This window comes from Diachasmimorpha longicaudata, chromosome 8 (genome assembly GCF_034640455.1).
Source record: "Diachasmimorpha longicaudata isolate KC_UGA_2023 chromosome 8, iyDiaLong2, whole genome shotgun sequence".
Classification (NCBI taxonomy): Eukaryota; Metazoa; Arthropoda; class Insecta; order Hymenoptera; family Braconidae; genus Diachasmimorpha; species Diachasmimorpha longicaudata.
In genome coordinates, this window is record NC_087232.1 from 2,903,589 (window position 1) to 2,918,154 (window position 14,566).

A 14,566-nucleotide genomic window follows, 5' to 3' on the forward strand; every position below is an offset into this window, starting at 1 on the left:
CATCCACTTAGCAACGTTTAATAATACAACTAGACAACAATTGGAAAATATTGAAAGTACTGCTAATTCCAATGTCCTCCGGTTCATATGTAGTCTGTCACTAAATTCACACATAAAATTCTCGTTTCAAGATTAATAAGCCCCTTAAAATCACACGAAATTCCGTAGCAGTTACGCCTCATTACTCGCATTCCTACGTCGAGAATAAAATAATTCATTCAATATTTACGATGACAACTGTTGAACCTTCGGATTGTTCCAACACACCTATTTATAAATTCATTGCCCATTGACTGTCATGACCTTGTCAAATTTTTTGTTCACGTCACAATTTTTCCAAAACATCAAGCTTATTAGCATAAGAATCCATGAATTTAAATACAAATTTTGTATTTTTAGAGAATTAAGAGTATCGTGTGAAAATAATTCACTCAATGAATTAAAGTTTTCATGGACGAATGGACGAACCTTAATAATGACCACCAGAAGACAGTTTTTTTTTTTTTCAATGAAATAGAGCCTGAAAGACACCGCAGGTGCTTCACGACCACGTGACAATGGGAGTCGAGAAGTTTTCACCGTTAAATATGTGGATTCAATGGTGACCTGAATATATTTACACGTTTTACCTGGAATGGACGAAGTTTTATCCGCACACCCTTCGGATTGAAATAGCCTTTGAGAACAAAGAAATTTTGAGCCCTACGTTGATCTTTGAATAGTTCAACAATGGTATCTTTGAATTATTTCACTGTCTGGAAGAATTGCTTTTGCTCGCCCTTTTTTCTCAATATTTAATCGTTACAGGGGTTTCAATGGAGTTTGACGTAGTGACTGAAAAACACTGATTGCCAATCAATAACTTCATGTTCATACCCATAAAAATGGTGAATTTGTCAACAGGCGAATATTCGATTTTACCACTAATATTTGAATGAATTTCACTATAAATTTTTTACAAATATCATTTTCTTCTTGTACACTAATTCAAGACAGAAATCTTATTAGCTTAATTACTCCTTAGGTGAGAGGTCTTTTTGATACAAAAATAATCAAATTAGTTATCCTGTCCGTCAAAGTATGTCAAAGTCCGTCAATGCTTCAATTCGGAAGCCAGAATTGAGCAAATAATTGTAAAATATCCTCCACTTATTCGATTTGCATAAAAAAAACCTGCACTCTTCCCTTTATGGTGTATCAAACAACAACTATTATCTCACACCAGTTACATAACCCGAAACAGATGTGTCAGCACGTGTTAACCGGATGCCTAATAAACCTTTCCATCTCACCTCGTCTCCAGCATGGTAGTCGCTACCATAAAAATGACGACTTACGCACTCGACCTGAATTACTACTAGCCCAATAAAATAATTTGCCATCGTATCTCCCAGCAAACAGTGTATACGCCCATGGAGAACGGAAAAAAGGGATAAAAGGAGGAATTAATTTAATACAGTCTTCCGGCAACCAGACGTGTCAGCTCGTCTCTGGGCATCGATTTTAAACGATACCTTTATACAGAAATGGAGTCAAGAAGTCGCACGGACTGTGAAGAGACCCGACACCGGAACCGGGAGTTCTCGACCTATGACCTGTATCGCTATACGTCAACCCCCGACATCGATCTCAGTTTAGTATTTGTGAAACGAAACTGGGATCGATTGATATTTCGTCATTAAGGAATTCCAATTGTTACTTTTTTCAATCTCATAGTTGATCAATTGCACACTAGAACTATTTAATAAAAATTAGATATTTTTCTCCTGAAACATTATATTTTATGAAGCAATAACATAATTTTTATCGAACATTTCTCTTCGTGTGGAACACGTGAAGAAGTAAATAATAATCATTGCTATGATAAATTAGTCCGGCCCACCTTCATCACTAATTTAATTAAATTGAATCAGATTTAATTGTCTTTGACGAACTGACGAAAAAATGGAAGCAGTGAAAGAAAGAATAATTATCATCATTATTGATAATCATGGCAATGATTAAAATTTGATCGATAATAAATTTAATTATCCTAATTGTCCAATTGACCTGAAAACCCCAAACGGAGGGGGGATAATCAAAACGTAGTTTTTAATTACGAAAATCTGAAGGAAAATCATCCAGATATTATAATGGTCCTATCAAGATTTAAAAAATTTCTTCCCATTGATAAATTCGGAATTCTCGACTTAATGAACAAAATACCATTAAAGAAGTGATAGATTAACCATTGGATGATGCAAATGTCATTAACCGAGTGTGATAACTCTTTATTACGTAAATGTAAAAAGTGTCAGTGATCTCCCGAAATGCTTGAGGCCTTGGAATCGCACGTGGATTTAAGTCTGACGTTTCCTCAAGAGACTCGACTCTACGCGGGAGATCGAGGCCATCAACGTCTGAAATCACTCGACCCGTATGTTCTACTGATATTGAAGCGTCATATAATTACAATTTGATTGTAAAAATAAATGCAGCTTGTACTGAACGATTTTTCCCCCAGGAAAATTCTCATTTTCGACAGAAGAACGAAGTGATGAACGTAAATAATTTCCATTCACACGATTTTTCCGAAAATCTGATGGAGATTTCTATGGAAAGCTGAGGATAATGAAGATATCTTCTTCATAATGGTAAATTGTCGATTCAAATCGAACTCATAAGAAATCATTTTTATTGATTTTGTTCAGTCGAAAGCGGATACCGAATCGTCCTGTTTCGTCCATAAGATTTTTTTCAAAGAATTTCACTAGATAATTTGTTTCATCAGCTAGAGATATTATCTAATGACCACAGATGTGATAAAATGATCCCTGAACACCATCGACAGTTGGAACTCAACAATGGACAGTAGAATTTATTGAAGTCCGATAACGATGTGCCGACGACAGGAGAAAAAAATTTAGCTAGAAAAAAGTCTGTAAAATCAACTTGATTAGATTTTCGTGTGTCCATAGACCTCCACCGGCGTTCAGTTTGCCAAACTGAAAGTCCGAAAATTTTCTGGCACACATCCCAAGTGTCATTACACTCCGGGTCTAATGCTAGTGAGACTCTATGGCTATTTTTCGCCCCAGTCGAGCCCCTCGTAAATTCATTTCCGTGAAAATTGGATGAGAACTTTCAGTGTAACGGACCGAATTGTTATTTTTCCAGATGATATTGGCAATTCTAATGAATCATTAAGAACAATCTTGAGATATTGTTCATCTCTAGGGTTCTATCGGTCAAAATATTTCGAAATTAAGTTGATGAACTGAAAACGCCTTATGCATGTTAATCACGTAACACATGTTACGAGGAGAATGTGCTAGAAATTAGCCAATCAATGACCCTTGATCATGATGTCAGGTTTGATAATTTCGATAATTATGTGGAATATTTTTAACACATTCTGTCTTCCTACTTTTGAGCAACGACAATCAGCTGTTGAATGATCTTCTCAACATTAATTTATAACATTTTCATTACTCAGCACGTTTTTTGACCTCTTCTTCCTGAACTACGGTAATCTAATCTTAAATTGCTTGTTACCTAAATTTATTAATAATAATTCGTCGATTAGTTTACGCTTGACCATCTCATGGCAGAGAACCTCATAAACTCAATTTTTTTAATCCCCTTCCTCAGCCCTCGCCAAATTAATTTGTGCCAAAGTCAATTCTCTTTTTTCCCTCCCTCGAATATTCGTGTTGACAATTCTCAAATAACCTCCATCTGGCCCTCGTATAACCTTGGGAGCCTGACCCTTCTGACGCACATGAGTTTCCTAACATTTATCGGGGTCCTGACCCACACGACCATATTATGGGAGTCCGCTACACGAATAGATCTGATTAGTTATTACAAATAAGCTGATTTTAGACATATCTCAGGGTCCATGTCGTACCACCAAAAGTTATTCGTCACTAATCAACGAATCTACATTCGATAAAATTGACATAACTTTACATTCACCATCCAAATGAGTCATTCGTTAACAATTGCCCAGCATTCATTCAATGATATCCACCTCTAGCAATCGTTAATAGTTAACGAATTTCGTTTGGAATAAATGAATCATTCTGTCGGTGTATTCAAAACTTTAACCTTCATGGATGTCAGATGCAGAAATAAAAACAAATACTGGAACCATTTTCGCTGTATCACGGAAATTCTCATGACTTTGTCTCATAACGAAATATTCTCAAGGAGCAGATCATGAATTGAATATTTTCCTACGTTTACCCACCCCATCACCACCAATTAGGCAGCCTAATGTCGTTCATAGATCACTGGCATTTAAAAAATCAGTTTTATTCCAAAAATAAAATCAACTCAGTTATGTGCCGGCCCTCGTTGTTCCGTATTTAGTTCGCGTGTTTATATGGAACCGTGAGTCTAGGTTCCGAGAGCGCGAAGAGGACACGTACGTCATCACCAACAGGCGGAATGACATTCAATACCCCACGCGGTAAAATTCTCGTGGCTGATCCAAATGTAGAGGAAGACAGTTATACCGTATACTACAGAGGGTTTAGAAATCCCATCAGGATGGCCATTCATTACAGAAAGCTATTTCGAGTACCTCGTGAGCCATTCAAATCCCAACATCTTTTTCAAATTTTGTGTCATTTTTTTAGAGTCGAAGGGAAAAATAAATGAATCGTAGAGAATTAATTTGTGACATTTCTTCTTTCTCTCGAGGGGAAAATCGAAGGAAAGCAGTTGGAACAGCGCCTGATGATCATTACGTAAGGTCCAGTAACCCTCTGTATAAATTTAGGCTCTAAGCTAGAGTCTGGGACTCAGGTTTTAACACGAGGTACAGTGGCAAATACCAAACACTATCCGTCATATCTGCCAGTGTCGCATTTCTAGTGACCTGAATTTATCGTCAAACTGTCACGTATTGTCGGTGGGAAGATTAAACAGTGAGTCTTGAAGTAAACTATTCATGATTATATTTTATTTATTATTATCAAGTGATTTGATTAGTAGCTCCACAGCTCTATTTCTGATTGCGTTTCAAGTGTTTGTAAATCATAAAATAATGAAAAAATTTGGAGTTTCGCGGGTGGAATACCTCAGTATTCTGCTTTTTTTTATTTATTTAAGCTTGCTGAAACCTATAAGTTTATAAAACTACAAATATATATTTAACGGAGTAATTTGGAGTTGGCGAATTTAGTTTTTCGTTATGATATGTTCAGGAGTTGGCAGTTATACATTTATATTACATTTCTTTAGAAAATTGTCTATAATTACTAAACAGTCCTTATTCAGGTCTTTTAAAAATGATTGAATTTGGTATAGTGACAAGTGTTCGAGCGATAGAAGAGCGTGGCTCATGGGGTGTCTGTGCTGCTCATGATGAGGACAGTTCCAGAGGACGTGATCAAGGTCCTCACTGGATGACCCCATCTACAAAAAGCAGAATGTATCAATCCTTTACGTTGGATGGAGGAGACCAGATGGCAATGGTTTGAGCCAGCTCTGCTAACCCATGAGATAGTTCGGCGAGGTAATTTGGAATTGTAGAACCAGGTTTGACGTCTGTTAGAGTAGAAGTATTCTGCATGATTGGAAAATGAAATGAAATTTTCATCTCTCCAAAGAATTCATGGACTAATGAAAATAATAGTTTTTCATAATTGGAAGTTCGAACGAAACGAGTCCTAATTTTTGGGGTATAAACACAGAAAAATTTCTTGTAAAATCGAAAGTGCATCGGAATGCATCACCAAAGCGCATAGAAATGGCCATTCCCTCTGGATCACTATAATTTCTGTTCGCGAGCATGTGCCGTCTTCGTGGAGAAATGTCTCTCCACCCACACAGAAAACTGTTTTTCTTAGTCAACGGAGCATTGGACTACATGATACTGTTGCCCCTTGGAAAATGTCGCACTGTCGAGCGTTGACTTGAGATAGATTATAGGAATTCAAAAGAGTTTCCTCCAATTCCCTAATCGCATTGAAAACAAAATCTGCTAATTAAATAAAGTGCGAAAAAGTTGAAATAAAAATTATCTCTAAATTTTACAACCAATTGGAACAAAAAATTGCCAATTTACAGCCAATTATAGAAATTGAAATTGTATTCTCTGTAAAAAAATATAAAAATTGCTTGGAATATATACGAAGGTATTGTTAACAAGCAAAAATGGACAATTAAACCTGTAAATTAGCACAAAATGTTCGTTTATGTAGACGCCACCGGGGCTTAATAATATCTTTGACATTAAACTATAAATAGTGGAATGAATTACTGAAAAAAAATTAAGGAATCAGCATTATCCCCTTAATTGAGGATAAAAATGCTACAGTACTAGAAAGTGCTCTTGATGTACGTATCCCCACTCCTGTTGCCATCAGAAAGTGACGTTTAAGAATGACATAGCGATATCGAGCCTCCGGAATTATCGTAGTTCTCTCCGTGTGTCAAACGTCAACTCCGTTATTCAAGTCTCAACTAAATAACTTTCTGACGATTATATTTCAGGGAAATTATCATGTCTCTTATCACTTCAGCATAATGCTCCAGACCGATTCTAAGTGGAGCAAAATTGCCATAAATTCATAGGAAATTGCATTTGTTCTGTTGTCATTTTCATTTACTCATGAATGAATAAGAAAAATAAATAAATTGTTACTGAAATCACTGCCAATTCCTGACCAAGTAAACTAGTCTAGGAGAATACAGTAGCCGGGGAATTTTTTGGACCGAATCCCGAAGAATCTATTTCTATTTTTCAATGCAGATTAATAACCATGACACCAGTGTCTAGTAAATTTCTATTGGATTCTCAGAGAAAAATCATTAATTCTATCATTGAATAAGAGATTAAATTTTATACGACACGCTATTCATATGTTTCAATTCTAATTCAACAAAAATTTGTTTGGATTAACATTGTGATCAATCGACTTATCTCTGAACCTAAAAAGGACTTAATTCAGAAAAAAAAATCCACGAAGAGCTAACAGAAAAGATTCTCTTAAGAGGAAAGTTTTCACTTCATTAATTAAAATATTTTTGGTTGAATGGATAGTGTCAGGAGACAATTGTTAATTAAATTATTCTCACAGGATTTTATCAGCTTCAAAAACTGTTCTCTGGCGTTTTTTTCTTGACACAAGCAATTGATAAAATAAATACATAAATAATGAAAGTATGTCGGCCATGTATAAACAATTTCGATTAAATTCAGAGTTTGGTTTGAATTTTGATTTTTAGTGGATCAATGTTTGCCTTCAGTGAGCTGCGGCAACCATTGGGACGCAAACCTCGCATGCTCCACGTCTGGAACACTGAGAAAGTAATTGAACTCAGTTGACTTGATAATCGTGGTGACTAGTACGCATACAACACTTAATATCGCGCCCTATACCTTCTCGATTGGTTCACTCGTAAAACTATAAAAATATGGGATTTAAATGCCATAATTTCACCAATTTTATCGTTCAAACGTTTGCTCCATTCCAAATCCATTAAAAATATGAATGATCTGAAAAATTTTCATGATATAATTCTGCCATTGTATTGCAAATTATTGCATTAATATGAAAATGTTGTTGAAATTTCTAAAACTTCTTTTTACTTTTTTACTCTTATCTCTTGAGATCAGTAAGCAAGTAATGAGATAATTACATAAGTAGAAATGACCAGAGAAAAACACCAGGGCAGAACGAAGCACTGGGGAAAGAGCACTTATGACAATACAATTTTTTTTGTTAAAGGCTAGCGATCCTGAGGCTTAAACAACCCGTGGTGCCGTTTGTGATTGAGGGTCAAATGATCGTAACGGTCCAATCTCTTTGAAATTATCAGGATAGGGTCAAGTAACGCTTTCTGGGGACATTTGACACTCATCAGCAATTGAGGGTCAAATTGCCTTTGGGGGTAATGTCCGTCGAAGACTTCAGGATTGCATGACCTTGGAAACCGTCAAGAGCAAAGGTCGAGGGTCGAGTGACTCTTTTAAACCACTCCATTGACTCAGGAATACACTGATCGATGTATACTGTAAATTTACAGATAAAAATTAATAATTATGAGTGCGGTTAAGTTGCCTTTTAAGCGATTAACGATGTCAGAGGAAGTTCGAAAGTACTTTTCTCATCGTTACACTAAGTGATTAGGTTATCAAGACCACTTGACCTTCAGCTACCAAAGTCATTAATGGATTTTTGACCCTCAAAGTCATACGGCAGTCAATTAAAAAGAGTTTCCAAACTTGAGTAGTCAGATATTCCGAGAATCAGCTATTTCCACCCCCTCATCCTGATTTCTCTTTGATTAATTCGAATTCTCAGAGTAGATTATTGTTCTCCTCCTCCTCACCCTCAACCTCGACATCCTCAAAACAAGTTATGACACAATTTTTCAGTAAATTCACTTTTCCACGAGAAAATACCCTTGACATTTGTCGTTAAATGTTCCAGCAGTTTTTCAAAATTTATATGCATTACTAATTAACATGTATCCCACATAAGCACGTTAATTATAAAAATCAGGACTAGTTCGCCAGCAAGACGAGAAGTAGAAGGGGCAAGAGAGGGACAGAGAGAAAAAAAAAGCATTTCAAATGACACTCTGTACTCTATAACTGGCACTAACCTCTTTGACATCTGTTTGCGCACGCATATCACTGATATTTTGCATTGAATGCTACATCGATGACATTATTCGCTCGAGTGTGAATGAAGGTACTATTACAAATCCCCGGAACGCTCATAATATTATTTAATTGTTACGACACAAGGAGAATGTGAATTTAATGTCTAATGAAAAAAAAAAACGAGGAAAAAATTGATGGAGGAAGAGAAAAAATTCTCACGTCTGAACATTGCAAATGGATTAATCCGAACAGTTGTCGTGAAAGAAGAAATATTTTTTACAATGGCTTTGTTCAATAAATTATCTTTATGTAATCAATAGAAGTTAAAATGAAATGAAAATATTTACTACCAGCGTGTGAAAATATTTGGGAATTTGGCAGCTAAAAATATCTTGTTTAAGAGAAATATATTATTGTAGATAGAACTGTTATTAATAATACAAGAGAGTTATTAATAATAGTTTCAATAGGAGTGTTTTCGGAAATCGTTCAAGAAAATCGGAATTAATTTTTCGAGAATTATAAAATTAGTGTACAACTATTATCCCAAAAAATGTTAACAATAAAATCCCATCCATTCCCTTTTATTATTGTCAATTTGATTCTACAGTCAATGCCACGATTGAAAAAAATTCTGATTCCGTTCTGTTTTTTCATTTCATCTGAATTTCATCTCTGCTGACATGTCTGTAATTAACAAAACGTATCATTTGAAACACAACTGGCTATTTCTCTCAACTCGATCATAAAAATTAATAACGATCGTACTTCAAATAGTTCCCACGTTAGTTGTTCTTTTGATTATTACAACTGTCTGAATGCAGTGACGTTTCGACTTGTCATATCCACGTGAAATAAATATAAGAATAAACGATTGGATATTTTTTTCTGCGCAGTTTACTAGAAGGGAATGGGTACTTTGCCGCGGGCGTTATCCAGAATCCAGACGAAGAAAACTTCGTGTCACGTGTGAGCATGCGGTAATAAAGTCTACGGGTGCTACCATGTTGTTCGACCACAGCATGGCCAACCATGCGTTCAGAAAATTCACTGTCACCAGAAACTTCTTTATCGACATATATCCCTGCTCCAATTGCCACTTTCCATTTATTTTCACGAAATTCATTAAGATATTTAATAATAATAATTCACTAATTCAACATTCGTCCCACGAGCAACAATGAAATTAAAAAAACAGAATTGTTATTCATTGTTAAATAACTGCGAGTTGATCCTAGTCTTTCATGAAGACCACGTGGTTGATAGAATTATTTTTTTAGTAGTGAATGTTTTTATAAAATAAAATTAAGAGAAAAAATTCACTAAACAAAAAATTTCGTTAAACTCATCCGTCAAAAAAAAACTTTAAACAATAACGTGACATGAAATTAATAAAATAAAGAATATTGAAAATATGAACAAACGATATGTTTAATTTTTAAAAGTATTAATAATGTATTTACATTCCTTAATTTATAAATTCCAAGCACTAAATATAATTTCTAAAGTCACAAATCAATAATTTGTCACGTCATAATTTGCAACTAAATCAAGTACCCGAGTTAATTGAGCAAAATAATATAATAATCATCATCAAGGAATAATAATTGTCATGAACAATGTCTTCTCTCAATTTTTGTATTACAAAACGTCATGAATTTTGTACCCAGAGAGGTTTCATCTAATCCCCCGGAGCTGTCAAAAAAATTTCCAAAACCTACCAATAACAGCTGAATAATACACCTCGAAAAATTTTTTTCCAACAAAACAAAGGAACAAAAAAAACGACAATTGGTGTTTTCCTAATAAGACTGAACATGATTTTCCTGAGACAACGTTCGAAACTTGTGATTTTCAGCGATACCCCAGCCATCACCACGTGGCGAACGTCTGGATTCCTGACGCAGCACGGGGTTCACAAGGCACACCGCACGGAACCAACACCGATGCCCCAACGCGCTTTCCACCACGCGGTTACGTAGTCGGACATCTGAGAGTCCTCTCTGACCCTTCAAAAATTGTCATTTCTTCGTGAAAAAAATGTCTTTCCTCTTGAAAACGGTAATTCGAGCTCGCAATACTAGACACCCAGCACAGGATTGATTATTTTGAAAAATCTATGATTGACGATTTAGAGTTTTGACACGTGCATGAACGATAAACAAACGCTAGTAATTTTTGCCCATTAAAATTATCATATTTTTCCACAAAAAAAAATAGTTTCGATCATTTGACATCAAGTGTTGGACAATGTGCTGCAAAATTTTCATTTGAATCGCTTGCGAAAACCCTAAAAAATTGTAAATGAGAAACTGCTGGAAGATGGACGAAAAAAATGATAATGAACCGTTAAACTAAACCGTTCTCCTCGTGTCAATCCACCAAAACAACCACTAAAAATCCATCAGCAATTGAACCAGTTCTCTGCCTTCCTGTCGCCAACAGGAAGCATGAATAATTCTCACAAAAAGAGAAAAAAACCTAAATAAATAAATAGATATAGATTGAATGCCCAACTTTCTATTTAGGTATCGCGTATTTTCGAAAACCTGAGACATCGTGGTGAGGAGTTTTGGGCGTGTTGTTCACGCTGAATCTAATGCGACCTCGTGGTAGATTAATTATTCATAACCGAGGACAGCCAACATCCGATCCACCATTTCGTGAGATCAGAGGTCGAGCAAAAAGCAAAAATATATATATAAAATATATGGCAGTTCCTCAATTGTGAGGTCTTTGTTGCCGTCAGTCTGCAAAAAACGGAAGGTGTTGGTTGCCTGTATGAAAGAAATCCCATGCACCTGGCACCCCCCACCCCTTCCTACTCCAAAAATCTCAATTTTCAGGGGTCTTCGTGAGAAGGAAACTGAGGAAAATTAATGCGCCACAGGTTTTTGTCGGATAACTTCGAATTCCGTGAACACAGGGAGATATTGATAAGGAACTTTCTATCGGGAAGATTGAAAATGACAAAAAAGTTCATTATAAATTTTTCACTATGTGTAATAGATTCGGAGTTTTGTTTAGAACAAAAAAAACGTCAGGGTTTTATTTGTTAGACTTGACATTTCAACCTGATAAATTCTATTCGTCAAATCGAAGATTTGTTTGATCAGATGTTTTGTAATCTGAGGACGATAGTAAGACTTACGGAGATTAGATTTTTTGAATAGGTACGTTTATCATAAAATTTGACGCTTCAGAATTTTGACAAGTGGAGTCTATTAATATTTAAACTTTGCGATTAAAAATAATGGAGTTGTTGCAATATATCTTTGATTTTATTGGATAGAGAGACACATTGATAAGGATTTTTTCCGAGATTCAGGGCTATAAAAAAGGCGGTCATAATTTTTTCACTATCTGTGATAGATTCCAACAGACTTTGAGACAATGTGGGACCATTAACTATCAGGCTTGACATGTCAATTAAAAATACAGAATTTGCAATTAAAGATTGATTGGATCCAAACTGGTGTAATGAAGAAACTTGATGATAAATAAATTCAAAATTTTTTAGAGTAAGAGAACCATTTTCTGTCAAATTTGACGGGCTGGCTGTCATCTTGAAGGTCTGTTTTCTTACAATATCTCAAACTGATGGCAAATAGAGGGATTTTGACAAGTAACTTCGTGGAGGGGATTTCAGGCTATCAAAATACTCTTCAATTATGAGTTAAGAGACATCTGTCAAATAGATTCTCAGTTGTTCATCCAGCCATGATATTCAAATTAATCGATATCTCCAAAGCACGTGAGATGATTTTGTCGAAAACTCAAATGCGAATTTTCAGTTTTTCAACCGCAGCGAAAAATCTCCAAAAATAACATCGAATAAAAATTCAACCAGGACCGATATATTCCACCAAAATCCCTCGTGAAATCTCCCAGAAAATGGAAACCAAAAAAACCCCCTAGAAACATAAATTCCTCTTCTCCTGAAAGCCAAACAAATCCCCAACCATCTCTCACTCTCCATACCCCTCTCTATACCCCCGAAACCTTCGACTTTACCCTGTCCCCCTTATCCACCTGAACGTCTCCTCGATCGCCGTAAACCAGCCTAACCCACAATCACTCCTAGAGCCATCGAAAGCCCGGACTTTGCCTCGTGCAAATTCCTCGCGCTTTTTTTCCCCACCAATTCCCCCTGAACTTTGCCCTCAATCTCCCGTAGTCACCGAAAGTCGCGCATCGCCATAAAAAAAAATCTGCAAAAACCATTTTGAATCATGTAACCCAATGATGCAAAGGTATTACGACGTTTTCGCATGCGGCGAGACGAGTTGAAAGAAAAAAAAAAAGAACCGACAGAAACAGAAAAACAGGAGACAGAGATGCCCCGTGACAGCTGCGCCCGCCTCGTTGCGCGTTAGTCTGCCGCATGTACTATAAAACAAGAGCGACGAAACTCAAATAGAAGAGCTCCTAAAAACAATCTCGAAAACAAAAAAAAATCGCAACAAAAAAAGAGCATCCTGAAGCGAGTGAACAACATGAAAAAAAAAATGGCATTAAACCAGCGGAAGCATAAATTCTCCAGAGGAACAATTCGCGATGAAGCGAGTGCGACAAACCTAATTATCACTGACAATCGAATTAATGAATTTTCCTTTATCCAAAAAAAATAATATTATTGTTATATCGCAGAAGGGTGACAGCTGGGACTCGTTCGATCTTACCTGGCGACAGTACTGCCGGCCTGTGAAATCTCGAGTCCCTGCCCTCATTCTGTCCACGACGATGATCCAAGTGATGGGAATGATGATGATGGTGTGAATGATGTTGCTGCATACCTGTCCTATCACCGTTTATCCTCTGATCCATGTGCAATGCCGCTGGCGGAAGCATTTTGTCCTTTATTCACTTCACTGTCACTCACGACACGTTCAGTTGAATCAATCAGTTTTCGTCTTGATCAATTGATTAATCAATTAACAAACAACGACTGGCGACTCACGTGCACTTGTCACTCGATCAATAATTTGATATATTCACTGTAAAATCACGCGATCGTTGATAAATTAATTGACGCAGGTTAATGAGCACATGTTAATGGTAATGGGGAGATCGTTATTAGTTGGAGACTAGTGACACTGACTCGAGCACGTTGCGATTTGTACGCGGGACGTCGGCGTCGTACCCGCTTGCCTCCATTTGACGTTGTGGCGCCCTTTTTTTTTTAACGTTTATTTGTGACGTTATTAATTTGTTTCATTGGTGTCTTCCTGGATCGATGAATAATTGAGTTGGAGATGCCACTGGGGTGACGCCGATGAATGGGGAAATGGAAATATTTGCACGATTGACGCTCAGTGAAAACTACTCGAATGCCAGAATGCGACTGAGTCGAGCACGCCGACGCCGGCTTGACAGGCCGCCTTGGGACGCCGGGAGATCTCCTCTTGCCTCTCTCGGATATACCCCCTCTTGTCAGGCGGCGAGTATGGCGGGGTTTGATGATACTTAAACTCCCCACTCCCCACTAGGCGGCACAACGCCATTAACCGTTGGCGGGAAAATGTATCCATGACAGCTGGGCCTTTTGCACGCGCAAAACCAGGACTCCGAGGGGGCGCCAGGTGAGAACCCTTCGGGATTTTGCCGGAGAGGCGCGAAGGTTCTTCTTAACGTTGGGAATTTGAACTTTTGGATTTTTTTTTTAGGGAATTATGGGAATGAGACTTTATGCCAACACGATGTCTATTGGAATTCCATTTTTTGAATAAATTCGGTGATTTTGTACGAGATTCTTGAAAACTTTTACACATATTTCCATTACTCGTAGGGAAAAACACTAGATCATCATAATGTGTAGGAAATAGTTTTACGGACGTAGATAGTGCGTTAAACTTTGCTTTTTTACGCACTAGTGATAAACGGGAGGATCGAAAATTATTGGAAAAATTATTTTTAAGGATATTCAAAAACGTTTTTTTTTCTGTATTGAAATTCTTTTGTATT

General features: G+C 36.7%; 1 protein-coding gene across 3 annotated transcripts in view; it reads right to left on the bottom strand.

Moving 5' to 3' along the window:
- The window catches only part of LOC135165188 (homeobox protein TGIF2-like), a 38,701-nt gene that overhangs the window by 9,209 nt on the left and 14,926 nt on the right, over positions 1-14,566 (bottom strand). Inside the window, exon 1 of one of the 3 annotated variants that reach the window (XM_064126247.1) lies at positions 13,285-14,145. The exons of 1 other annotated variant lie outside the window; for it this stretch is intronic. In XM_064126247.1, coding sequence (XP_063982317.1) covers positions 13,285-13,453 — 169 coding nt within the window. In that variant the 5' untranslated portion in view covers positions 13,454-14,145. Of the gene's footprint in view, positions 1-13,284; positions 14,146-14,566 lie in introns of those variants that run through there. One more of the 3 variants, XM_064126249.1, reaches the window with a different exon arrangement.